We start from the raw sequence: 25,200 nt of genomic DNA on the forward strand, positions 1-25,200 counted from the left end.
GCGGTGTGGGCGATTTTCATTGAAGTTCATGCAGGTTATCGTGCAAAGGCTTTTTCTCATCCCTTGCTCGATTATAATCGGTCGACATTTCTTGCACTGGACTTGAATTAAGTTCCTGCGGTTCAGCAACTGGAGGTGGAGGTGGAAGTGCCTTGTCGTTGTCATCTGGTCCCTTTTCAATAGCAACGGTCTCGCGCTGTTGTTGATGTGCCGTCGAACGCCGCCTCCGACGCAGGAAGAAGAAGACCAGGCCCCCTACTATCCCTGCTGCAGCGATGCCAACGAAAGCCATCCCGACCTTGAATCCGGTACTTTCAGTCGTCTTCGACCCACTTGAGGAGGCAGCAGTAGTTGTTGGGTCGCTGGTTGCAGATGTTGTTGGGACCGCAGTGGTAGATGCTGGTGGCACGCTTGGAGCAGATGTTATGCTTGTTGCGGATGTCGCTGCATCAGTACCACATTCACCGAAGTCCGATTGACAGCCCGTTCCACAGTAGGTAGAATTGTTACCACAGAAACCGTTGACGCTGCAACATGGCCCAAATATACTCTGAGGACAGATATGTGCGCCAGGATCCTGCTGACCACATCGCCCGTCGACACTGATCAGAGATGCATTAGCGGCACAGTTTCCAGATGTTTCCTGGCAACCTGCACCACAGTAGACATCCGTACTCCCACAAAACCCGTTAGCGGAGCAACAGTCGCCGAATGTTGAACCTAAACATGTTGCATTGATATTCGAGTTGCTGCTACAGTTCCCATCTATAGAAATTTCCTGAGCGACAGCAGATAGAGCGATTGCAAACAAAGCGATGGTGATCAGATGCCAACCCATCATCTCTACCCTTCCCTTTTGGAAATGTCCCTCAGAGTGCCGTGTCGGGCGCTGGAGTTAGGTAAAGCCAATATGTCGAAGCCGGACCCAGGTGCTCCAACCGAAAGTGGAAGAGTGAAGCGGGAATTTGACACTCCTAGCAGCTATGCAGATGCGGATTGTTAACATGAAATACTACACTGGAGGAGGTGAAAAGGGACAGATATGAGCGGCTGAAGATCTAGTGCTGTCCCGTCCTCTCGAAATCTATGATGTAGCATGCTAGGATAGACACATGGGGGCATCAATCTGTTCAATTAAATTTCGGTCTTCTCAAACGAGGGCCTTAACAGATTTCCACACAATGTGTATCAATGGGCCGCTTTCGAAGCGAACACTTAGGCCGCCAGCCACTAGATCAAGGTCCACGCAAGTCTAAGCCATTCAGAGCGATCCAACTTGCTGGCAGTGCATAATTGTTGGAGCACGGGTAATTGGCTCGTTCCTTAACTTTTAGACTCTAGATCGATTCAAAAACAATCTTGAAGAGCCAAAGATCGATACTGGAGAGACGAACAACGAAGGACGAGCCGACCAGCACTGTTCATTTGTTGAAAGTAGGCTGCTACTCGTACTTGGTCGTGTGTGGAACTCAGCAGCGGTCAGACTTGATTTGCCACCATCCTAAAATCGCAACCCAGGGGTAATGAACAAGCGTGACCAGGGTCTCGAAATTGGTGCATCGGTTCAACGGTCGAGTACTAACCTTGGAGCGTCGATCGCCTACTTGCAAGTAAAATCTCTCCCTAAATTTCGTAGCAAATAATAATAGCCTTTGGCTATGCTCCCTTGGCATGGATGAAACGTTTGAGCAAAGCAGTGATCAACAATCTGAGGAAGCTTAAAGGTAGTCCGTTACGCGCCTCCTCTGTCATACGAGCTACGCGTGCCTCAGTGCTTGTTCCAGATTTAATGGAGAAGCTCGTCGCATTTTGCAATGTCGAACCCAGCGGCTCTTCCAGCCCGCAAAGCAAGCTTCCACAGGCCACTAATGCTTGATTATGCTATGTGCCTGTCTGTCTTAAGACTCGAGATGAGCTCCGTGCACTGCAAATATTCATTGGCCCGAAAGTCGAGCCGATGCCTTGAAGCCAAGCTAGGCATACTTGCGCATACATCGAATTGATGTTCTTCATATCGCCGGGGGCGAAGCAGAGGCATCTGGTGGCTTCCGAATGAAGTACACTCTGTGCTACTCATTGTCCCGCCTCGGCCATCCCATACGCGGTGTCTGTCATTGACACTGCTACGTCCCAGTCTTTGATCTAGAATCTCAGATTCAGTGCTCGAGTCCTCAAGCAATTGAATGCTCCGACTTCACCCCCTCCTGGTGTGCTGCAGCGACGCTAAGTCTCTTCTCTGCCTGCTCAACGACATCCCCACGTACTTCGAGGTCAAATACATTCACCTCGGTTGTTGCGAACTTCCTCGCACTAACTCCGCGCTCGAATAGCAGGTCCAGTTCGGCAAAGGATCGACCAGCCGGTTCTGGAACTCTGAAATAGGTATAGATGATGCAGAGGAAACAAGCGCCGGCCCAGAAGAATCCTGCGTAGTTGCCCCAATTCCAGTCGCCTGGGTTGAGCATGTATGGCGTGATGACCGAACAGATGATGCCAACCACGTTATAAAGTTTGCGTCCAAGAACAACGGTCTTGATCTGCAACCGTCGTGTGGACAATTCGGCAACCAATGAATAGCACACTGTACCCACTGAGAGTTGGTACACAGCTGCCCAAATGATCATAATGCTCCCAGTTGCCATAGCGGCCGCATCCCGGTTTTTGGGGATGCCAAGAAAACCCATGATCATTAGCATCACGAACAGACCACACAACCCGTAGAGGAAGAGAGTCCTGCGACCGACACCCCAGCTCATGATCAACCAAACACCAAACACACCGACCATGTTGATACTATATTGACCCAGGGCGAAACTGTACGATGTCGATGGGGATAAACCGGCCTGCGTCAGGAAATAGGAAGAGTAGCCGCTGAAGGAATTGCCAGACAGATTTTGAATCGCCCAACACATGCAGACAATTTCAGTGCGGCGAAGATCTGTGCCTTTGAAACAGTCGAGGTAAGAACTACCACGCGTAATTTCTTGCTCCAAAGCTGTGGTATGAGCAATCATTGCGATGGTCTCATCTGCATCAAAGTCGGTCTCTCTGTTGAGACTCGTGAGTCGAAGGAGTGCCTCTTTGGCATCCGCAACTCTTCCCTTTCTGACCAACCACCATGGCGATTCAGGAGCCATGAATATGCCAACACCAAGAGGTAGTGGCCACATCCACTGCAAAGCATACGGGATACGATAGGACCATTGATCAGTACGATTCAAGCTTCCTTTAATCGATCCAATTCCTATGACTTGTCCGAGGCCCCAGCACTAAGCCAAAAGTTAGTGGTTTACACGCGAAAACACAGGATGTTTGAGAAGACTCCTGAGGCCGGTTGCGGGTGCAGCCGTGTGCCAGCTTTACGGCACAGGTGAGAGAGCGGTAGACTTACGAAGTTCACATAGGTTGTCAGATAGCCACGAAGAGCCACAGGACAGACTTCGGAGGCGTATGTGATTGTAAGGGTTTGGAAAACGCCCCAGGGAAGCCCTGAGAGGATATAACCGACCAGCAAAACCTCAACACTCTGAGCAGTGAATAGGATGGCCGTGAAAGCAGCAACGAGGGTGAGACATGCGAGTACTGTCCAGCGATAACCAATCCACTCAGAAACATATCCGTTGAGGAAGAGGCCGATAATCTGACCAATCTGCGAACCGTTCTGAAGTCCTGCTTGCCACGGCGCAGGAATCTCCCAGGTGCCATTGGGAAGCTGATGGCCGTACTTTTCCTTGAACCTGGGGAAGTTGTAGAAGTTTGGCAGAAGGCAGACATCGAAGCCTTCCATGGCGATACAGGTGCTGATGAGGATACTCCAACCGATGGCTTTCGGATAGAGTCTGACGCCTTGCATCAAGGACATGCCACGTTCCTGTTCGGTGGCGACTCGGGCACCTCTGATCAAGACGCTGTCAGAGCGCGCCGGGCCTGGGGAGGCTGGCTCATGCTTTTCTTGTGTTGCCATCGTGGAATGAATGGCTTCTTTGGAAAGCTCACAGAGATGGAAGTCGACGGGAAGAGTCGGTATCTGACATGAAAAAAGTTTTGGGTCTTGGAAGAGAATGACTGACAATCAGTGAAGCGGAGTATTTGAACAAAGATTGGCACTAACCCGTTGTGGCTATCGATCCGGGCTGCACCTGCTATTATCTGCCCTGCACTTGCCTTGGGAGTGGCTTCGGAATTAAACGGGGTTGGCGCCCGCAATTTGCCTACAGGGATCCCATTGGCGTAAAATGCCACCTCACAAAGCTTGTCGTGTCTTGGGTCGTACTCGAGCTTTTGTTCGCAATCCCCCACGCACTCGAGGACGTTATCTAGACCTGTCATGCGCCCGAATTCCGCTTTGGTTACACTCAAATGGAGTAACTTGTAGATCCTCAAAGGAGGGGCGAGAGGGGCACCTTGGGGAACTTGGAGTCATTCTGGAGATGCTCGATTCGGGGACGACTGGGGGAAGGGTCATTCGAATCAAAGACTTCACCACGAGAGCGACGAGAAAAACCTCGTCGTATTTTGATGGGCCTTGATATCTCTACTCGTATTACGATTAAACAGCCTAATGTGAGAGTTCATTTTTTGGGGTCTTCAACTTAATAGCCGTACAGAGCTACCGCATTCCAACAACACCGCTTGTCCCGTGACCGCTCAGACAGCTGGGGTGTCTCTGGAGTTACAATGAGAATGTCCAGCATGCGCCAATTCCCGCTTGGTCTTTCTCCCCGATGGCTGCCAGTGCCTTTTAACACTCGGGGGTGTGACCAAGGGTATCCTGTCCAGCCCTCCACCAGTTGCATACAAGGCGATCGAGTTGGCGATGCTTTGTGTGTTGAGCAAGAACGCCTCACTGTTTAGGTTGTCAATCGTGTCTCCGGCCTGATGGTAGTTTTCATCGTAAGCGACATCTGCGGTGCCGCCGAATGCAACCGCCTCTTCTTCGGTCTTGACTTCCTCCGCACCGGTGAACAGACCGCCTGCAGGGATGTTGTTTTCAAGGAATGGCCCGTAGTCGGATCGTCCATCGAACGCGGTCGACGTGTAATTGACACCTTTGGCAATGTAGAATCCTTGGAAGTCATATTCGATTTCGGCGGATCCGGGGGGCCCAGACAGATTGAAGCTGCTCCCGTCTCCATCATAGATTGCATACACGTAGTTGGGCGATGCAATCATGTCGAAGTTCAGGTATGCTCGAATCTTTGCTATCTCGCTTGCGGTCTGGTTTAGCTGGCTCACGTAGTATGTCGATCCAAGTAGCCCAAACTCCTCCGCACTCCAAAAGCAGAAGCGAACAGCGTTGGTGACTGTGAAGTTTGACAGTGCAACGGCAACATGAAGGATGCCGATGGTGCCTGAGCCGTCGTCATTGATGCCTGGACCCTGTTCCACCGAGTCGGTATGAGCTCCCAGAGCGATGACATTGTCGTGATCGCCACCTTTGGTTTCCGCAATAACGTTGTATGTAGTCCGATTCTCCAGAATGGAGTTGACTTGGAGATCTGCTGTGACATTTGTACCTGCTTCAAGCAATGCGAGAAGTGCCTCTCCCGCCGCTTGGGTGATGCCGACTGTGGGAGTATAGTCACCAACACCTCCCAGGGTGCCGGCCAAAGGACCCTCAACATTGTTATACACGACCGCCCCTACCGCGCCCGCGCTTGCGGCGTTGGTAGCCTTCTCTGCAAACGTACACTCACCACGAGAAATGAGGACCACACAATCCGCAACCTCAGGAGGGAAATCTTCAGGCAGGCACCCGAGGTTTTGAGCAGCCACAAGCGGCGCACTTGCCGAACCGCTCGGGGTGTATGTCAATAGATTCGCCTCTTCCTCTTCGCCATTTGTTGACAGGGAGGCATTGCCACCTGAGAAGAGTTCGACAAATTCCTGATACTCCACATCATAGTAACCAGTCGCTGCAAGCGTTTCGTACAGGAAATTGACCGTGTCGTTGTGTCCAGGACTGCCAAAAACCCGGTTCCCTCCAGGATGGGCGTCGGCAAAGCTCTGTAGCTGCTTCGCCCCGGCTAGAAGTACATCAAGGGAGATGAGCGATTGCAATGCCTCTGTCGTTACGGGAGCCAAATTTTGGCCGGAAACGGCCACTGCGAGCGTAGTGATCACGAAAAGTAAAGTGCTCTGCATAGTTGCGATCAAGCGTGCAAAGGAGACAAGAAATCTGAGAGCTTCAAGATACCCATCGCTCTCATTTATGATTCAATCTCTTGCCACTGGCACACAATATCACGAGCTGCTGTGCACATCAGTGGAACAAAAATACTTGGAATTGTAACCTCAGAGGCTTCGGCCAGCCTGTTTTAGGCAGCTCGACATTGCTACAAGTGGACAACCATTCTTGGTACATGATAGAAACAGCAGATAAGCATTTCTCATGCAGCTGCTCGACATGACACGAAAGGCCATGTACCTTGGCGGCTGCGCAGCTTGTGCGATTGAGGCAGGAGCAACAATCTCCATTGACAATCGATGGTGAGGAGTATGGGAGAAAATGGAGTCATGGCTTTTAGCCAGCTAGAGCCCTGGTCATCAGTGACGTTAGAAATCCGCAGATCAGACTTGGCAGGTGACAACGGATCTGGAGGGGCAAGGGAGCTGTGCAATTGTGATTGGGTCAGATATGATATCAGCCTTGGCTCTCCTCACGCTGGGATTGCTTTAGTTACAAGCTCGTAAAGCTGTCTTGAGGCTATCATTGGCTGCGTCCCACGCGGCGTCTGTACTTACATACAAGGAATCGGGTAGTCGAGGGCGGTTGTGTACGTACATCCGGTTGGAAGCGCGACCACAACAAGCAGTCCTCCGAATCTAAATTCGCCATCACCATGAGATCCCGGTTTCTAGTAGACCTTGTCCTGAAGCAAGGTTGTGCATTCCTCTTCCACCAAGTCAAGCTGCACGGAGGCCGCTCACAAATTGAGAACACCCTCTCAACTGGCAGAGCGCACGAATCGAGTTCGCTTAGGCTTCGGACCTCGCCGAGATTGATAGCTCAACTGCCATATCACATAAAAGGTAACCCAGGTATTCATCATCTAGTAATGCTTCGCATGAAAAATGTGATTGGGAACAAATACGCCTTAGTTGGGTCCTATGTCCGGTCTATTACTGCACTCTTGACACTCTTGATGAGTGTTCTTTGATGTGAGGCTTCCCTTCATGAAAATTATGCAGTCTCTCCCCAATAAGATATACCTCATCCCTGATTTTGGCCCTCCAGGTCGAGATCTGGCGTTGTAACATCCAGGCCCCGTACCAGACGAGGGATAGACCTAGAATGGTAGGGTAGGCAACACGATATATTCTTGTCTGTGCGGATTTCTCAACACCCAAGACACTGATGACTAACTTCGCGCAAGCCAATGGAAAGGCCAATGCGGTAAAGCAAACAACAGTCGCGGGAAGCACGAATGCTCGGCTTGCTAACTCAACATCGGGCCGCCAAATGCCCTGTCGGAGAATAGCCCGGAGAGCAATGCCTGCTGGAGATGCTTCGTCAACATACTTCAGGAAAGCCTTCAGGCACAATCGGAGGTATAACAGTCCGATAGTCCAAGTCTGAAGGATGAAAATTGTCGCCTTTTGGCCATTTGCCGGGGTAGTGGAATTGGTACTTGCAGATTGACGATCCGTGGCTAGGTACGTATACAATGGTATGTATAAGTAAAGCTCGAGTATCGTGCTCACTACACATGGAAGAACGATGGCGGTAAAAGTCGTCAAATATGTTAGCCCGACAACATACTTGGTAGTGCTGATAGCTTGGACGACTGCTTCTCCGTGGTGATTAAAGAAGTGGAGCGATCGGTTCTTAACATGATCCACCGCCGATCTTGCAAAGACCATGCAGAAGGCGATCAGAGCAAAGATATGAACTCCGAGTGTGAAAGCGTGTAGGTCATTGGGTGGCAAGTCCGACGCTGAGAGCCACTGCATGATGACTCTACCCAGCAAGAGAGGGCCGATGGTAAAGACAATACCGGTAGAAGCAGCGTAGAACCACAAAAGCAGTATGAACGCAGCAATTCTGGACCGGAAGTTTGGAGGCAGGTAGACATGCACAAATCGTTTGTCTCCCTTACCATGAATCCCGATAGTGTGATCTATATGTCCATCAATGCGCTCGTTACGCTCATTGACCTCCAAGAAGACGTTTTGACCTCTGGGAATCCGGACAGAATCCGATGCCGGTGCCCGCACAAAGGTACCACTCCGTGTTGAACTCGTTCCTGATTTTTCCTCTTCAGGATCACCCCCAAAAAGAAATGCAGTGAGTCTCAATGTTTTGGCGCATCGTCGAAACCACCATTCATACATGGCAGTGAATCTTTTGGAAGGATCGGCCTTGCGCAAAAGTAGAGGTAACATAAGGTTGTAGAAAATCACATCAATTGGGAAAGCCAATTTTGGCTCCGAAGTTGCCCATTGAATCGGAAAAATATCACCAAACCATTCCAGACTCCAAACCACGCCGCCTAGGCACACCATGACCAAGCCTCCATAGACTAGCGCAGAGAATGCAATTTTCCCCAACTGAGTAGGAACAGGCCGCTCAAGAACATCACGAACCGGGTGAAACGTGGGGTCGTCTGGGTCGCGAATAAAATACAAGACCCCTTTTCGAAGAATTTTGCGACAGATACCGACAAATAATGCAAAGTGAAACATGTAGCAGGTCCCGATGAACCAGTGAATGAAAACTCCGGTGAAAGGCGCGTGGATCAAAAAGTTGATGCGGTTGAATATCGTGGCGTCCGCAAAGAGTGGCAGAAGCGCAACATCGAGAAGAAGTCCGCAGTATAGAGGAAAAACAAGCATCTCGATACCAATGATGACAATGACCTTCATGACACCACCAGCTTGCCGTAGGCAATCTGCAAAGTAGCCTTCAACCTTTTCGGTTTGTCCCAGGCCAAGAACCAGATGTGCTATCTCAAGAAAGATAATTCCCGCTGCTGCAAAAAACACATAACCAATAATTATGGTAACGACTCTGTCCCCAGTGCTCCAGGTTGTGAGGGAATCATCGACAACTCCAGTAGCCACCGACGAATCTAAACTGAAAGTGATGCCGGAGGAATAAAATTCTTCCAGAGTTGAGCGGAGATGGTTGTTCGCAGCCATCAAAGAGGCAGAGACCAATTTGATCAGATCAAAGAAACTGGAGAGAAGTGAAGTAGCAGAGATCGGAGTCGTAATAACGTGTTTATGGGTTCGAACAATAGCAGAGGTGACGCCGAGCAATGTAGTGTGAACAGATGATCTCAAAGATACCAGAGCGTGGTGAGATACCATGGAGAAAGTCGGAAGATCTGGTTTTAGGTTCAACACAGCCCCGAAGAGAACCTTCTGCAATCGATTGCTACTTCTTCGACTCATGTCAAGGGTCAGGACGTGTACAGCATCCAGATCCAAGAGATTGCTCAGATCAGGGAATAGTGGGGCGACGGTGGTCTGTAATAGTCTGAAGGGAGTGTTGAGGATAATCCCAGCGATTCCAATGGCAACGAACATGACATCAACCACAATGTCTGCCGCGCGAGACAGGACAAAGAGAGGGGCCTTGATCAACATACCCAATGGGTTGGAGACAAACAAGAGAGCGATTTTCCCCCAGATATACGGACACCAAATACTGGCGGCCAGTGTCAGGGTGATGAGAAAGAGGCTAAAGATGACATTCTGTATCATCCCAAACATGGGACCTTCCATACCGAGCAACTCGAGAATTCCGTCTATGTCTTCGGCATCTTCGACCGCGTTGGCATCATTCAAATCTAGACCGAAGACGTTGTTGGCTTCGCGGGCAGGAGGTGGGGCTTCCACGACTGGTGGCCGAATGCCATGTCGCTCTTGATGGTGAATGGGAATGAAGGGGCCTTCATCTCTCAAATCTCGAACCAGGCGTTCAACATCACGCGCTTCAGGACGTTGAGGGGTCCGTTGCTGGTTATCGACATGCCACATCCAGGCAGCGATTTTCTGAAAATGGGTTTCTTCAACATCGATAGCAGCGGCAGTCGGTTCGATACGAGAGGTTTCGATTTGGCCACCATATGTTGTTGCCAAGTCAATGAGATCGGGCTCTCGCTCAGCAGCCTCTGTGGGTGTGTGGTTGATGTTGGGGACAGCAGTCTGATGCACAATTGAAATTTCTTCTTGATCGTGGTCCGCACCGTCTGAGTCATGGGAATAGTCCGAAGATGCATTTGCGTCCTGTGAAGGTGACTCTTGACTATTGTAAGAGAGTGATGACTCTCGTCGTTGAGAGGGGGAATGGTTGAAGAGGTCATCATCACTTGTGTCGGACGGAAAAGTTTGATGCTCGCTGATGTTTGCATTGCCGCCGGGAACTATTTCGAGTTCGCTTTGAACCAGAATGGAATTGTATGGAGCGCTAATTCCTTCGTCTCCAGAAGTGACAGTTTCTCCAAAGTCGTGGGTGGGATTTGTGTCCCCACGCGCAGTTGAAGGGCCAGCAATGACGCTTGCAGCTCTCGCGGGCAAGGTGGGACGTTCAGGGTCATTCACGGGCAAGCCAGCGAGTATATTATCGTCGGTGAGAGCTCTGCGTAGTCTCGGAATTGCAATAGGACGCAACGCCCGGTTCTGTTGGATGAGATCTGCATCCTGGTCTCGAACCCCGTGTAAATTCTCCCCAGGCTGTGGGATGGGAGGATCTTGTGGGCCTACCGGAAGAGGGAGGGGCAATTGATTGTCTTGTGCATCGGGATCCGGCATGTTGTTTAAGGGCTGTTGATTGATGACCCACTCACGGATCAGGAAGATCAGAATGAAGGCGGTGACAAGGGAAATACATATTAGCTGGCCCTCAACCACATCGAGTGTCGTATTGTTGATTGCAGGAACTGTGGACCAATTGGCCAGGAATTGAACATCAGACAGAAGAGAAGAAGACCGGTGGGCGATTGAAGATGGTGGGCTGAGGTCCGCGTGGTTGGGTGCCGAGTTGGGTAGAAAAACGGCGAGGATGAGCTGAAGCAGCCATCCGAGCAAGCCTTGGCTAAAGACGGCGCGTGCGATATCGGCCAGAGAGAGCTGCATAGGAGGCAGAACCAGTTTGATGCTTTCAAATGCTTGGGGGACATCTAGTGGAAGACGGGGCGAACCGGTGGGGAGAAGGGTGGAATTTTGGTCGGGGACGATATTCTGTTCATCGGACCAGTTTCCATCGGCCAACCAAAAGAGACCACGCCATATTTGTCTGATACACCAGGGCAAGCAGCACAGCCAAACCAGTAGGACGAGCAGATATCGACTGTAGCGAAGAAAGGTAGCCAAGGCATGGCGGGTGAGTTGGCGCAGAAAGAGAGGGAATGGTAGGGTCTGTGGCATGGACCGGTCATAGAGTTTGGTGAAGCGGAAGGAAGTCTTGCATAGTTCGCAGTATTTCTTTTGAGAATGGGCGAGCCACTCCTTGAGGCACTCTTGATGAACAAATTTGATGCTGCCACTGCATTTGCAAGGATAGAAGAGGGGTTGGTGAGACGAGGCCTCACCCCGACATATGCGACAGTACTCTTGGGTGTCCTCGATGTGCTGAGGTGCGGTTCTATGGAGATCATCATCGGACGTGGAATGAGTCTGGCGCGATTCGGAGGCCATGTTGATGGCCGAGGCAGAGGGATGCCGTTGCAGAACAGAGGGATGGGGAGACTAGGTGCATGACGAAGGAGTTTAGGCCATCGACAGCAGGTGGCGTGGGGGAAGGAAGGAGCGACAAAGTAGAACCGAGCGAGTAGGTATTACAGAGTGGCTATGCTCCAGTCAATTCCAGTTGAAGTGCTTTTGCGAAGTGATGAACAATTTGAATAAGTGGTATAGACAGAACCAAAGATGGAGGGTCGCGGTCATGTGACGATGACGCGGACTGGAACAACGATGTTCCTTTCCGATCGAGACGCTGAGCGGTCGCCGGAATTGCATGTGCGCCTTCAAGTTCCACTGCCCAGTGTTTCAGGTGCAGTGACAACTTGGAGGACATAATCATTGACGCTTTGCGACTGGGTCGGATCACCCTGCGACAATCCAAGTTTTCAAGTAGGGGACCTCGATGAACTCCGAGTTCGATTTCTACTACTGCAGGTCTGACGGCACCAAATGCTGCCAGTGACGTTGTGGCTGTTGCACAATTCCTGCTCTGTCCTTTACGAAGTGGCGCCGTCGTTTATTGAGCCAGAGTGCCTGGGTGGCCATCCCGACTTATCTAACTTTGATAGGGTAGTCAGAGGTGCTGCATCCCCCTCGGCCGTTGTCTCATGCAGCAGTCAGTGTTTAGTCTACAACTTTTGTGTAGTCCTTTGTAGGTGGTCCACAATTCGATACCGTGCCAACCTCGATTCTTGGATCTTGTCCTTCTTCCCTCAGGCTTGTGCCTCCTCCACAAAAAAAACCCCAACTAGTTAGTTAGGTCATCCACCATCCATTCAAGTTCTCCGACAAACCACTGCAACTCCATCCATACCTGATCATCAACTCTACTTTTCGATCCATCTCCGCAACTCTCTGTCGACAACAATATCAACCGTTCATCGTCCACTTGCTCCTTATCTCCCGTTCTCACCCTCTCTCTTCTCCCTACTCTTCCCCGCCCCACCCTCTCTCTCTCTGTGGTTTCTTCAGTCACCCACCGACTGCGCGGCTCTCAACCACGACAGCTCGCTGCCATGGCAGTCGCCGAGAACGGCAGACCGATTGAAAATGTCAAGGACAGACCTAATGGATACATGAATGGAAATGCCAATGGCCATGCAGTCACTTCCACTTCGCTACCTAAGCGGTCCACTGCTGTCAAACCTCGCAAGAGTTGGTCTTCCTGGCTTATCAGCAACCTCGCCAGGTAGGTCTTAACCAACTCAACGTCCTCCCTTTCCTCTTCTGTGACTGACTTTTTCTTAGATTGTCCATCTGGTATGCTCTTCTGACCGTCATCTTTCGATGTCCGGCCACTCCTGATGCCCTGACCCTCTCCTCCCCACAAGTTTGCAAATCTTACTTCACCACCAAACAATACCTGCAGCCCCATCTCCAACCTTATTACGACACCTACGCTTCTCCTCACGTTGCAACTGCTCGTCCTTATGTCGAGCTGCTCAACACCAGAGTGGTCCGCCCGGCCTCGATGGTCGCACGTCTGAACTATAACAAGTACGCCGCTCCTCAGATCCAGACCGCAAAATCCTATGGTCAAGCTCAATGGGATAAGTCAGTGGTTCCCCAGCTCCATCAGGCCCAGAACCAGGCTACCGCTCTCTACGACGCAAACTTGGCTCCATATATTGATCAGCTCGTCCACTTGCTCGCCCCTCACTATTCCACGGCCAAGGATACGGTGCTCCACGCCCATCAACAGTATCTCCTCCCTTCCTTCGAACGCTCTAAACCATATTTCGACCAGGCATACACGTCCTCCCAAGCATTTGTTCTCAATACTGCATACCCCCTTGCGAGGCATGCTTGGTCCGATGTGGTCATCTTCCTCGATGGCACCCTCTGGCCCTTGCTCAAAGGCCTGTACATCCACAACGTGAGACCTCAACTAGTCATGATCAACGAGAGGATCGCAAAGTACCAACAGGGCCGCAAAATAAAGGCCGCCATCGACCAGGTCGATGCATCAACACCCGTCACACCGACAACAACCCCATCTGTTGCTCCTGCCGCCACGGGTGTCCTGGATGATGTCTATGCTCTGTTTGAGTCAGAGGAAGACGACAACTTGACCGACATCGAGAGTGAGCAGACCTCCACCACACAACAGCCCGTCAGACCCCCCATGGAGACCGCTACCGAGGAACGCATTGCTGAAGACCTCATCAGCTGGCAAAAGAAAGTCGCCGTGGCTGCTGACAAGGCCAGCGAGGACCTCAAGGAGAGAGCCGATGAAATAATCTCAAATCTGGTCAAAAGCGATCTCGATGGTCTGGGTCGAGGTCTCGCCAACGCGTTGAACAAGACCATCGTCAATGAAATCGAAAATGTCAAATCCAGGATACAATCGGTCATTACTTCTCTAGCTGATGACGCTGGGCCTGACGAGATTCGAAAAGCCGCTGAAGACATACTGGCCACCATTAGGACTTCGGGGTTCGAGATCAAAGAACGGGCTAAGAAAGTGCGCGAGTGGCAACAAATGTTTGTGAGAGGTCTCATACAACGGCTGACCACAGCCTCCGAATCTACCCTGGAAGTTCTCGACAGTATCAAGGACCTCGGCCTCCAGGAAGTTGGCTTGCGGTGGGCCTGGATGGAAGGTGTCACTTACAAGCACTGGGAAAAGTATCATGCTGTTCGAGTGCAGCTGGATGAATGGCGGCAAGAAGTGAGCAGCGTGGCGCTGGCCCATCCTGATGCGGAACAAGCCCTCCTCACGGCTGAACAAATCTTGGAAGAAAGTATGGCCATCACAGAGGACGCGGCCAAGGAGCTTATTAGGCTCAAATCCGTCGCTCAGTGGAAGCTCAAAGCACGAGATGCAACCGATGATTTCGAAACCCGTGTTGTCCCCGCTGAGGCACAATCTGCCGCCTCGAGCCTGGCATCTGAGCTCCAGGGTGCTCAGACAGATGTCATTGATTCCGCTAGCTCGTTGGTATCTCAAGCAACTGGTGCTGGTGCTGCCGCCCTTTCCTCTGAGTCCTCCATTCTTGCAGGTTCAACTACTGGTACTGCTGATTTGGTGGCATCAGAAGTTAGCGAGTTTGCCGCAGATATCATGGCATCGGCTTCTTCCTTCGTGAGTGTACCATCATCCGACTCGCCACTGTCCGAGGGTAGTGCCACATCAGGGTTGGTCTCTTCCGCTTCTTCGGCCATCCTTGGCACCAGCACCGACGTCGTTGAGTCACTGTCTTCCGAGGCATCTAGCGCAGGTTTATCATTGACCGAAAAAACCTTGGCGGCAGCTGAGTCCCCCGGCAGTACCATAGGATCCATGGGATCTTCAATTGCCGGCGAGGCCTCTTCAACCTCTGAGACAACGTCATCACTTGCCAGCGACTCCAGTGAAGATTTCCTGCAATCAACATTGCACGAAGCAGATGCTGCCAGCTCCTATACCTCCACCTCGTTCTTCACGGGCGTCATGGCCCAAGAAGTGAAAGGCTCGCATCCCATTCTCGACGATGTATTTGACAACGACGGCCCAACCTTCTCGGATCAGCTCCAGCAAGTGGTCAATGATGCTGGTGACAGCTATGCAGAAGTTACTCGTGCGGTCTCGGAAGCCATCTACGGCACTCAACAGGGAACTATCGAGAGTGCTACGTCTGTGGCAAGCGAGCAATACTCCAGGGCGCTTGAGGCAGCCTCAAGTGCGCTGTACCGCAGCACTCAAGGCACTGGCGAGAGCATCATCGGTGCGGCTTCTGATGCGTATGAAAAGGCAGTGGATGCAGCGAGCTCTGTGATCTTTGGGACACCAGCTCCGGTCACCGATTCAATTCTGCAACAAGCCAGCTCGCTGTACAGTGACGCTATCACCCGCGCACAGGAACAGTATTCCGCAGCTAAATCTGTAGCATCTCTTCAAATCTCGGGGAGCCCCAAACCCATTCACGAGCAGATGTTTTCGTCTATCGAAAGTGCTTATTCGGGCGCTCAAGACATTGCAAGCAGCAGACTCAAAGCCGCTCAAACTGCGGCTGGAGATCAATATAGCTCGCTTGGTCAGGTTGTTGCGAATGCTCTCCCAACTCAATACCCACTCGATTCAGTGACATACTTGGCTTCATCAGCTCTGAAGGATTCTCTGGCTGCCGCATCATCACAATACTCAAAAGCAAAGGCCGCTGTTGGGATTACCACTGCCCCAGCACACGAGCGTTATCTCCAAGATGCGCGCAAAAACTATTATGCTGCTGTTGGGCTGGCACATGAGCAATATGCCGATTTTGTCGCTGCGGCCTCCACCGCCATCTATGGTGAACCTCAGCCAGTCCTGAGCAGTCTGTCCAGCGCCGCATCTGTTGCCGCCTACGGAACCCCGAAACCTGCTTACCAAAGCCTTGTAGATGCTGCCGCTTCCCAATACTCAGCAGCTTCATCTGCTGCATCTGCAAGTTTGGACTCTTATCGATCCTCAATCAACTCGGCCGCAAACCCAGCACAGAGCTTGTTGGAAAGTGCCCAAGTGGCGTATTCCAGTGCTTTGAATGTCGCGACTTTGTCGTTGTCCTCAGCCTCATCTGCCGCCAGTGTCGCAGTCTATGGCACTCCTGCGCCAGTCTATCAAAGTGCTATGGATGCCGCCTCTTCTCAGTATGGAATTGCATCTTCCGCTGCCGCTGCAAACTTGGCTGCATTGCTGTCCTCTGCCTCTTCTGCAGTAGGGGTTGAAGAGAAGTCACCCGCTCAGAGTATCCTTGACAATCTTTCATCCCAATATGATGCTGCTATCGCTGCCGCTTCTTCTTCTTTGGACGTGGCGACAAGTTCTGTAAGTGTTGCCCTCTACGGTGCACCGACCGGATCCATTCAGTCCATTGCAGGTGTGGCGTCACAGAACTGGGAAGATCTCGTGGCCAAAGCAAGTCAACGGGTTTATGGGAGCTCCAAGCCATTTTATGAACAGTATGCTACGCAGGCTGGAGAATACTCTGCCCAGGTCACAGATTTCGCCCAGGATCAATACATTGTCATACAATCGTTTGTATCGGAGTTGATTGTAGGAAGGGAGCCTGACTTTACGGAATCAGCCCTGAGCCGACTAAGCTCTGCTTATTATACCGGCTACCATCGCGAACTAGCATCGTCGGCATCAAGCTACGCAAGCGAGGCATATGAATCTGCTTCCTCGCTGGGTTCTTCGGTTTCTTCAGTCGCATCCACTTACTTCACCCCACCACCCGAAGTATCATCAATTCTCGATTCGGTAACTGAGCAACTGAACGCTGCTGTGGATGCTGCGAGTGTACAATTTTATGGCACTTCCAAGGCCAAGATTGAACAAGCTTCCTCGGCTGTTGCTGAGTCCTACTCCTCAGCAAGTTCTGCCCTCAGCGAGGGCATCTACGGTACACAGGTGGGCTATGCACAAGCCGCACAAACTTCCTTCGCAGACGTCGCCCAGAGTGCTCAGGCGGCCATCTCGATGGCTATCTATGGTACATCAACAGGAACCGTGGAATCTGTTACCAGTGCCGCCGCCGATGGATATGCTTCAATATCATCAGTGGTTGCGGATAATATAGCTGCTGCAGGATCTGCCGTCAATGATATCACTGGTAACGCGGCCAGCCTTGCTGACACTGTGAAGGCTAAAGTCAGCGAGGCGGTCTACGGTCCCGAGCAAAGTGCATTGGAAAGTGCACAATCAAAGATTGCTGAAGCAGTGGAAAGCGCGCGGCAAGCCATTGCCGCGATGGCGAGCAGTGTTGGAGACACTGGTTCCGACGCCGCTGAGGCACTTGAAAGTAAGATTGAAGAGGTGGCCAGCGTGATCAGCAGCTCAGTCAGTAGCGTCACTAGCTATGTGAAAGATGAATTGTGACGGACAGTCAGAATGGCTGACATGATAGTTGAACGTCTGAGGAGATGGCCATGTCCAATATTTTTCTGTTCTGACTTTGGCTTTGGCGTTGGCCTTGTGTGTTCCTGAATTTGAGATGTACGCCGCGAATATGATACCTATTTCCTTTCTTCTCCTTTTTGTCACCTGCTTGCCTTCTTTTGCCTGTGATGCGGCACTATATCGGGTGGGTCTTGGTCGCTTGTCTATCTCCTTTACACTCGACTGCGGCTGGAGCGGGCTTTTCAAATTGTCCCGAGCGATGAATTCCGAAGAATTTATCTGTGTTATGAATGTATGTATGTACGATATATAATATAAGAATATCAACAAGCACGCCAGTCAGGCCAGTGGCCAAGTCAAAGGTAGTGCAGTTTGCGGTAGAGAAATCGAAGTGTAACACCTCCGTGAGATGATTAGATTCTGAATTTCTAGTCATGAATTTCTAGTCGGTATTTACCCCTGGCGCCCGCATGTGTGTACTTTTGGATATTGTTTGTGTTGACACGCCTCAAATTTGCAAGTTCGCTCAACAACACCTCCAATTTTCCAACCTAATACTTCCTGGCCGATCTTGATGGTTTGGAGCCTAAGTACGCCGGCGTCTCAGCGTTCGAGTACAAGCTGACATTACATAAGGTTATAAAGCGAGAATGTTGATTACCAGCGAGCGGTCACTATTAGTCGAAGCGCAGTAAACCTTATCTCGATTTAAGTATTATAGGTCCAAGGGGGAAAGGGTAACGGCAGTTGTCCGAACAAAAGGTAGTACGAATATACTGAGCTAGAGAAATTATAGTATAAGAGGTAAAACACACGTGAAGATATTCGATTCTACGTTCTTCTTCTCTCGTTCTCTTCGGCAGATTTCAATACACGATCTACTGCAAGCTTCGCGTTTCTTTTGTCATGCTTACTCAGGGGCTATTGCGAAAAGTCAAACTAGGTAGCATTTTGGACATTTGGCAACAGCATCAAAACATGCCGCTATAAATTCACTACCTCTTTTCTCGTAGCTTTAAGGTTACGCTTGCCAGGGTCTTAGAAAGCAACCAGCCGTACCGCTTTTAACCATTATCTTGCCACTCCGCCTCTCTCTTTCCCTCGCTTAAACCTTCGTACTTGCTTATCTTCTTAACCTTCTAAATCGTCTGTCCTGCGTAGGTAGCATTCTATACTTGTATGGAGTGGTTCGAAAGGAAGATTATACGGACTTAATAACGGCTGGGAATATTGCCCACAAAAACTAATAACTATCTCCATGAACGAGATCTGACACACGTGATAGGCGTCAATGTCGCTTGCCAACGGGTTTAAAAAATTTCATCCTCGGCGTTAATGTCACTAGCTGACAAGTGGTGGTTAAGATGCTCGAAGCCGGTACGACTACTATCAATAATTACCTCAGGTTAGTAGGAATTGATTAACCTCTCGCCATATAAAATCGCACTAAAGCGCTCGTATGAACTTTTAATGTTCTGTCGATCTCGCAATCTTCGCGTAATCACTCAACACTTGGGTCTAGCAGAAGATACAGTCATGGCTGCTACTAGCACTAACCCACCATTGTCTGCATATTTCGCCTCCACAATAGTTGGACCACCAAACGAGCCATTCCGACCTTACGCCAAAGCCCACGAGGAACTCGGGGGAGCAGGAGACGCACGCCCAACGGCACTGCAAATTGTCCGGGATGAGGGTCTTGTCGGCAAGCTCAAGGGAAAGGTATATTTCATCACGGGTGGCGGTGGTGGTATTGGCAAGGAAACTGCCAAGGCTCTACATGCTACGGGAGCTGATGTCTTCTTCACCGTCCGTCCGGAGAAAAGAGAGCACGGAGAAACGATCGCTAAGGAGATCTTGAGCACCGATTTAGGGCAGGGCAGGGTTGAGGTGATCTCGCTCGACCTCGGGAGCCTGGCCAGCATCAAATCTGGCGCGGAGGAGTTCCTCAGCAAGAGCAAAGTTCTGAGTGGACTGATATTGAATGCCGGAGTCATGTACACTCCCAAAGGCAAGACTATGGATGGCTTTGAGACGCAGATTGGCACGAACCATTTCGGACACTTCTACCTCTTTCAGCTGCTAAAAGAGGCTCTAGTTGCGTCGTCAACTCCAGACTTCCAAAGTCGCGTTTTGGTCGTGTCGAGTGCTGGTCACCGATACTCGGGCATCCGCTTCGACGATATTAATTGGGAGCAAACAGAGTATAACACCATGGAGGCGTATGGCCAGAGCAAGACCGCCAATATTTATATGGCGTCTAGCATTGAACGACACTACGGCTCAAAGGGATTGCATGGGTTGTCTGCGCATCCTGGAGGTATCCTTGAGACCGGTATTGGGCGCCACATGGATGCTTCGGTCTTCAAGACCGATCCAAGGATGATGGCGTTACTCCCAACCTTTAAGAGCTCGGAGCAGGGTGCGGCCACGAGCGTCTGGGGCATACTTACCAAACGCTATAATGACAAGGGTGGAGTATACCTCGCAGATATTGGTGAAGCAGTTCCATGGGGGCCACAGGATGCTGCAGCTGCGCCAGCTTATGTGCCCCATGCTTATGATGGCCACGCAGAAGAACGGCTATGGCAGTTGAGCTGCGACGCTGTTGGAACTAAAAATGATTGAAACCAGAATGTCTTTCAAAAACCTACAAGCCAGTTTTCTATAAATAGATGGAGATACAACTTAGCTAGCAGAAGAGGGTACTAATAACAATAACCATTCGTCTATCTTCCACGGCGCGCTAGCGTCGCCCAAAACACAAGATGCTTAATGCAACCAGGCGGCTGTCTGTGCGTGATAGGTGCAGCTTCAAAGTCTAGGTTCCCTGAAAAGACTGCAGAGTATAGCACGCCCCGTAGTATCATTAGTTTAGTTCGCCGCAGTGTTATCGTGCCACAGTAGAGCTAGACGTAACTTATAGTAGGATCACAGGCAATGACCCTGAACATGGTCTTCCTTTTCTTCCGTTGCAAGGCAGGCAATCCCAAATGTCACGTCGTGTGGCGTACTTGGTTTATCCTCATAAATCAATTCCGTCGCAAGACCAGCTGTCTAATCGTCCGAAATGCAAGGTTTGCGCCCAGTAAGAAGGTTGGACAAGAGATCTTGAGTATAATAAGACCACCAGGGTCGATGAGTTGACCTTTCTGCAATCCTATCGTCTTCATTCCCAGCGAACTCCAACTGGTGGTAACTTGCTTCCGGGGCCAATGAGATAGCTTGTGAAACAAAGTCAACATGCTCAGCGATCCTGTTAGCTGCATTATAGGAACATATTCTCAGTAATATAAGCCTTTGACCAAGTCTTGCTTCTCCCGTCTGGGTTCAATGCCTTAGAGACCCTATACACCGGGTATAGTCTCGATACAACCTTGGGTGTTGGGATTAAAGTAACTCTTACGTGTGCCTTCGCTTGGTAACAGCTAGAAGCGTCCGGTGTGTTTTCAAATCTTAGTGACCGCAACATTTTCGGACTAGCACGTGAAACCGTGGTTGGAAGCAACGCTTGCGAAACATATAGACTGAAAGTTCTAGCCGGTACCATCTGCAAAACTTGGTCGTAAAGTTGTTGATTACCGAGCGATGAACCTATGAGTGCACAAAGTAAATGAGATAGTTGAGAAGTACGTTGAGCAAGGCTTCTTGAGACACTGTTATGGCTCCAATGTCTCCTGGCCGTCTGACCTCGAATCCGGTGAGGGGCGATGGTAAATTGAGACTGATGTTGACCTGGAAAGTTTCACTTTAACTCCACGATATCTAAAAGTCCTTTAGAGTAACGAAAGTATAGTTTAAGCTAGAAACTGTTTCATACTTACAAAGGGATGATTCTGTTCAGTTTGGTGTTTGCTCGGTTTACTGGTCAATAGTAAAACACATTGATGTGGACCAGAGATGCAGTACGTCCACCGCTTGCCCACCTCGACCCACGATGTAGCAACGGACTTTGTGGATCTGCAGACTGGACAAGCTATCCTCGACCGTCGTGCTGAAGTCCGCCTCTTCGAATTGATTAAATTCATTTTGTCGTTGAAGAACACGAACATTATTAGTTGGCTTCACCTCAAGTAATAGTAGCACGGAAATCACCATTCATTGGCGGATGTTGATGTGGTACTTATTAACAATGACATGGCTCGAGCGCGTACAGGTAGCATGTCGGCCTGCGTATGATTTGCACATCTCATATCCACTAATTAGCTAGACTTAGCGGACTGGCGAACATAAGATCGACTCTCCTGGAAATCTCGATGGAGAAAGGTCACTCCAACCTCCTGCGAGATCTTGGTACCCACTCGACCCCTTAACACTCCCTGGCCAGGCTATGCGGAACAAAGTACAAGTCACTTCATGTCATGTTCAGCAAAGCGTCTTGCTCTAGTCGCTCAAAGGAAGCTAGAATTCGATGTAGAGGTGCTTATAGATGAGAAGGCAACGAAAACACCCTAAAGAAGAGCGTCGGATCGCCGATCACTACCACAAATGTTACAAAATGCCACTGATGGATAAACAGTGGTTCGGCACCGACTTTCCATTGGACCCTTTATAAAAAGACATTGCAGTCGAGAACTGGAAAGAAAAGACCCGAAGGAAGCAACATTTCAGAAATCACCACACCCGGAGTTAGGTTATGAAAGATATCCACGAAGACGATAACTACATATAATGATAGCGGGAGCTGGGCCATCAGGCATCGCTACGGCAGTAAAGCTCATGAACCTCGAGCATGCGACATTTGAGATCACGAAAAGAATGCTGATCAGGCTTGGAGCTACAGTCCCATAGCTCGAAAAATTGGGACTTTTATTCTGTACGACGAACCTGTGTCTGATTCTCTCACTGACTGTTTTGATTGAAGGGGAAGATTACGAGGTCAAGGATACGCGCCAGCATGTTGTACCAACCTCTGCAAGTATTTTAGACCCAAACCTTCGCTACCATATTACAGTCAAATCATCCTTACCGCAAAGCGCCGCGCTATACGTCGAATTCAGGACCGAGTAGGTCTAGGGGTAAAATGTGTTAATGCTACCGTGATCTCGATCGTTATTGGCACGATGCACTGGCAGCTCCGCCGTCCTAATGCTGGGGATTTCTCTAGACGTGGAGTAACGTCACGCCATCCCAGTACCAAGAAGAATATGCTTGAATGGCAATCCTATTTACCGCGCCGAGCCCTGAGTGTCTTGAACGAATCGTGAGTCTCATGTACATGTCAACACATCGAATCACCCCCCGCGCTTACTTTTGTGCAGGAGCCTGGGCACGGAAGAGCAATTTTGCAGTAAAATCTCGATACTAAGCCATGAGCATGCCACTATAGATCGACAATCCGAGATCATCAAAATTACTGGTCGCAGCCATGGAGTGACTATGAGGTTCTGGATTTTGCCTGGCTTCGACCTTCGGTCTCAGGGTAGAGCTCAATCTCAACTGTTTTCGTGATGCCTGTACTTTTCTGGGTCATGTCATTCAGTTCATGCGCTTCTGGGGTGGTTCTTTCCGTGTAATTTGGTATAATGCATTCTTCTGAACTTGTCGCCCGGCCAAAATTGCCGGCACCTTGAACGTGGACGCCATAGGTGCCCTTCTGCGATTCGAATGCCCCCCCTGCTCGGGGGGCAGTGCGATCTTGAGCTTGTCTTTGTGAAGTGTCTTGTTTTTGTGAAGACTGCCCGTAGCTATGGCTGTGGTAGACAAGCTTAGATGCCAGAATATCGATTCTAGTGCTGGTCAGCGTCTGAACTGTCCAAAGTGGTCAACTTGCTTACATCAAAACAGAAGGAAACATGCATTCCATAGTATAAGCGAAACGATCCACCTGGCTCGCAACGCTAGTGGCGCTCTGAGCGGATACTTGGAATGAATATGTGACTGCTCTCGTGGTACCCAGAAATGCAAGCAAGGTAAGTCGTAGCTCAGTGCTTCGCATCAAATAGCGGAATGGTGTTATCCTTGTCAATGCCTTGATAGACATTTTGTGACCCGTTGCGAAGGTTCTCAAAAGAAAGTATGCGCTGACACATTCAATAAGGGCGATCGAGACAAAGTAAGCGATATGAAGATGGTTCACCATCTCCTGACGAAAGTCATCCTGATCCTTGATAATGCGGAACCTCAAAACCGCAATTGTGACGCGAAGCACCGCAATACCCAGCATCGACAACCAGAACAGAGATAGGAATACACGTCGGGATCGGTTCCGCAGGATTCGGGTCAGAATAATATAGCTGTAAAAGGAGTAGCCTGCTTCTTGAACCTTCTCGAGGTTAGCATTCTGTGTTGAAGTCTCTTGAATGGATAAGGCTCTAACCATCCAACACATATCAGCAAAAACCGATGCTACCGCTCTTCCCAAGAGTGGGTTCGACTCGTTATAAAACGCATAGAAGCAGAGGCCATTGGCCACGGCGCCAGCAATTGATGTAAAAATTGGTACGGCGCAGACTGGCGAGAATGATGTTATGCCACCAACCAGAACACCGAAGAGGGTATTGGCAATACCAATGGTGCTGAGAATCGACCAACTGAGTTCGAAATACGCTGGTGGGGCTACCGAAGCCATCCCCTCAAGAAGGTTTGACGGAAGTCTGCAAGGTCCTTGAACTCGAATTCAAAAGAGGCAGATCTTGAGAGGAAATTGACATCTTTTGTATTGCACATGTCGTAGTATTCTGAGGAGCAGACCCTTAGCTCTGCTGGGTTATTCAGGACACTAGATTTGGTTATCCTAACACCAGATACCCTTCACGTAAAACCCGACAGACTCCTGCATGCGGGGAACGGACCAATTCCTCCGTAGGGATTGAAGTGATCTCGTAGCCTCAGGCTAAGATATAAAGCCGTGCTTGGTACGAGGATCAAGTACTCGGACAGTGTACTACTAGTTAGTGCTACCCCAGTGCCGTGCAGATCGAGGTCTGTTCTTGACAGGGCTCCGACACGTGGTGCAGAGGGGGCTACAGCTGCTGTATCAGTGTGATTTTCCTTACGAGTCAAACCTTAATATCTGTACCGACAATTTGTTTGGAGGATAAGGGGTCCGGTAATACTAAAATCATCGAGGGCTGACTCCATAGTTCCATCAACGTAGGAAGTTGGCAAGAGAGAATTGACGATTATACGGATAGGAGATGGAGAAAACTCCCTCTGAGGTCCACTTCTCCCCATCACGGAAGGGCCAGGGCTGATGTTGGAGTCTCGGAGCACGAAGCGAGCCCCAAACTTGGAAGGTTCTTCGCCTTTGACAACTATGCACCACAACCCTGTGTAACATCATTGCCGGTATGCGGAGGATCTCTTCGTCAATCGGAAAGACGATTATCTACAACAAGGCACGCAGAGTCTTTTTCTACATAGCTTATCAAGCATGACAAACTTTTCCCAGCTGCATTCCTCGACACGAAGTACACCGTGTTGGAAAGAGCCTTGAACTCGGTTTTTCTTAGGTCAAATTTCCTGGAATGCGCTACCAGCCTTGGGCGGAATAGTTCGTCCAGAATCAGCCAGCCCGTTTGATGTGGAGATTGAGATTGTTCGAGGAACCAAGGAGTTTGGTCGGGGTTCGCTTATTGAAATAAGGTTTCGCCTGTCTGTGACTGACAAACTAGGCGTGGAAAACTTGGGAACGCGGACTGGGAGCCATT

At 50.1% G+C, this 25,200-nt stretch overlaps 6 protein-coding genes across 6 annotated transcripts; 2 read left to right on the forward strand and 4 right to left on the reverse strand.

The window, feature by feature from the left end:
• Positions 1-16: 16 nt before the first annotated feature.
• On the reverse strand, positions 17-728 carry LTR84_003921 (uncharacterized protein; the record flags this gene model as incomplete). Its single annotated transcript, XM_064847504.1, has 2 exons — positions 17-527; positions 721-728. 2 exons carry the CDS (start codon positions 726-728, stop codon positions 17-19), a joined length of 519 nt encoding a protein of 172 aa, XP_064705225.1.
• A 1,443-nt stretch (positions 729-2,171) lies between these two features.
• Positions 2,172-3,964, reverse strand: LTR84_003922 (uncharacterized protein; the record flags this gene model as incomplete). Its single annotated transcript, XM_064847505.1, has 2 exons — positions 2,172-3,269; positions 3,392-3,964. The coding sequence occupies 2 exons, from the start codon at positions 3,962-3,964 to the stop codon at positions 2,172-2,174; spliced, it is 1,671 nt and encodes a 556-aa protein (XP_064705226.1).
• Positions 3,965-4,647: 683 nt separating this feature from the next.
• On the reverse strand, positions 4,648-6,144 carry LTR84_003923 (uncharacterized protein; the record flags this gene model as incomplete). The annotated part of the gene is made up of 1 exon (XM_064847506.1): positions 4,648-6,144. One exon carries the CDS (start codon positions 6,142-6,144, stop codon positions 4,648-4,650), a length of 1,497 nt encoding a protein of 498 aa, XP_064705227.1.
• A 978-nt stretch (positions 6,145-7,122) lies between these two features.
• Positions 7,123-11,643, reverse strand: LTR84_003924 (uncharacterized protein; the record flags this gene model as incomplete). The annotated part of the gene is made up of 1 exon (XM_064847507.1): positions 7,123-11,643. One exon carries the CDS (start codon positions 11,641-11,643, stop codon positions 7,123-7,125), a length of 4,521 nt encoding a protein of 1,506 aa, XP_064705228.1.
• A 1,061-nt stretch (positions 11,644-12,704) lies between these two features.
• Positions 12,705-17,527, forward strand: LTR84_003925 (uncharacterized protein; the record flags this gene model as incomplete). Its single annotated transcript, XM_064847508.1, has 2 exons — positions 12,705-12,877; positions 12,937-17,527. 2 exons carry the CDS (start codon positions 12,705-12,707, stop codon positions 17,525-17,527), a joined length of 4,764 nt encoding a protein of 1,587 aa, XP_064705229.1.
• A 1,557-nt stretch (positions 17,528-19,084) lies between these two features.
• On the forward strand, positions 19,085-20,176 carry LTR84_003926 (uncharacterized protein; the record flags this gene model as incomplete). The annotated part of the gene is made up of 1 exon (XM_064847509.1): positions 19,085-20,176. The coding sequence occupies one exon, from the start codon at positions 19,085-19,087 to the stop codon at positions 20,174-20,176; it is 1,092 nt and encodes a 363-aa protein (XP_064705230.1).
• Between the last annotated feature and the right edge of the window lie 5,024 nt (positions 20,177-25,200).

This window comes from Exophiala bonariae (assembly GCF_035927105.1).
Source record: "Exophiala bonariae strain CCFEE 5792 chromosome Unknown scaffold_17, whole genome shotgun sequence".
Lineage (NCBI taxonomy): Eukaryota > Fungi > Ascomycota > Eurotiomycetes > Chaetothyriales > Herpotrichiellaceae > Exophiala > Exophiala bonariae.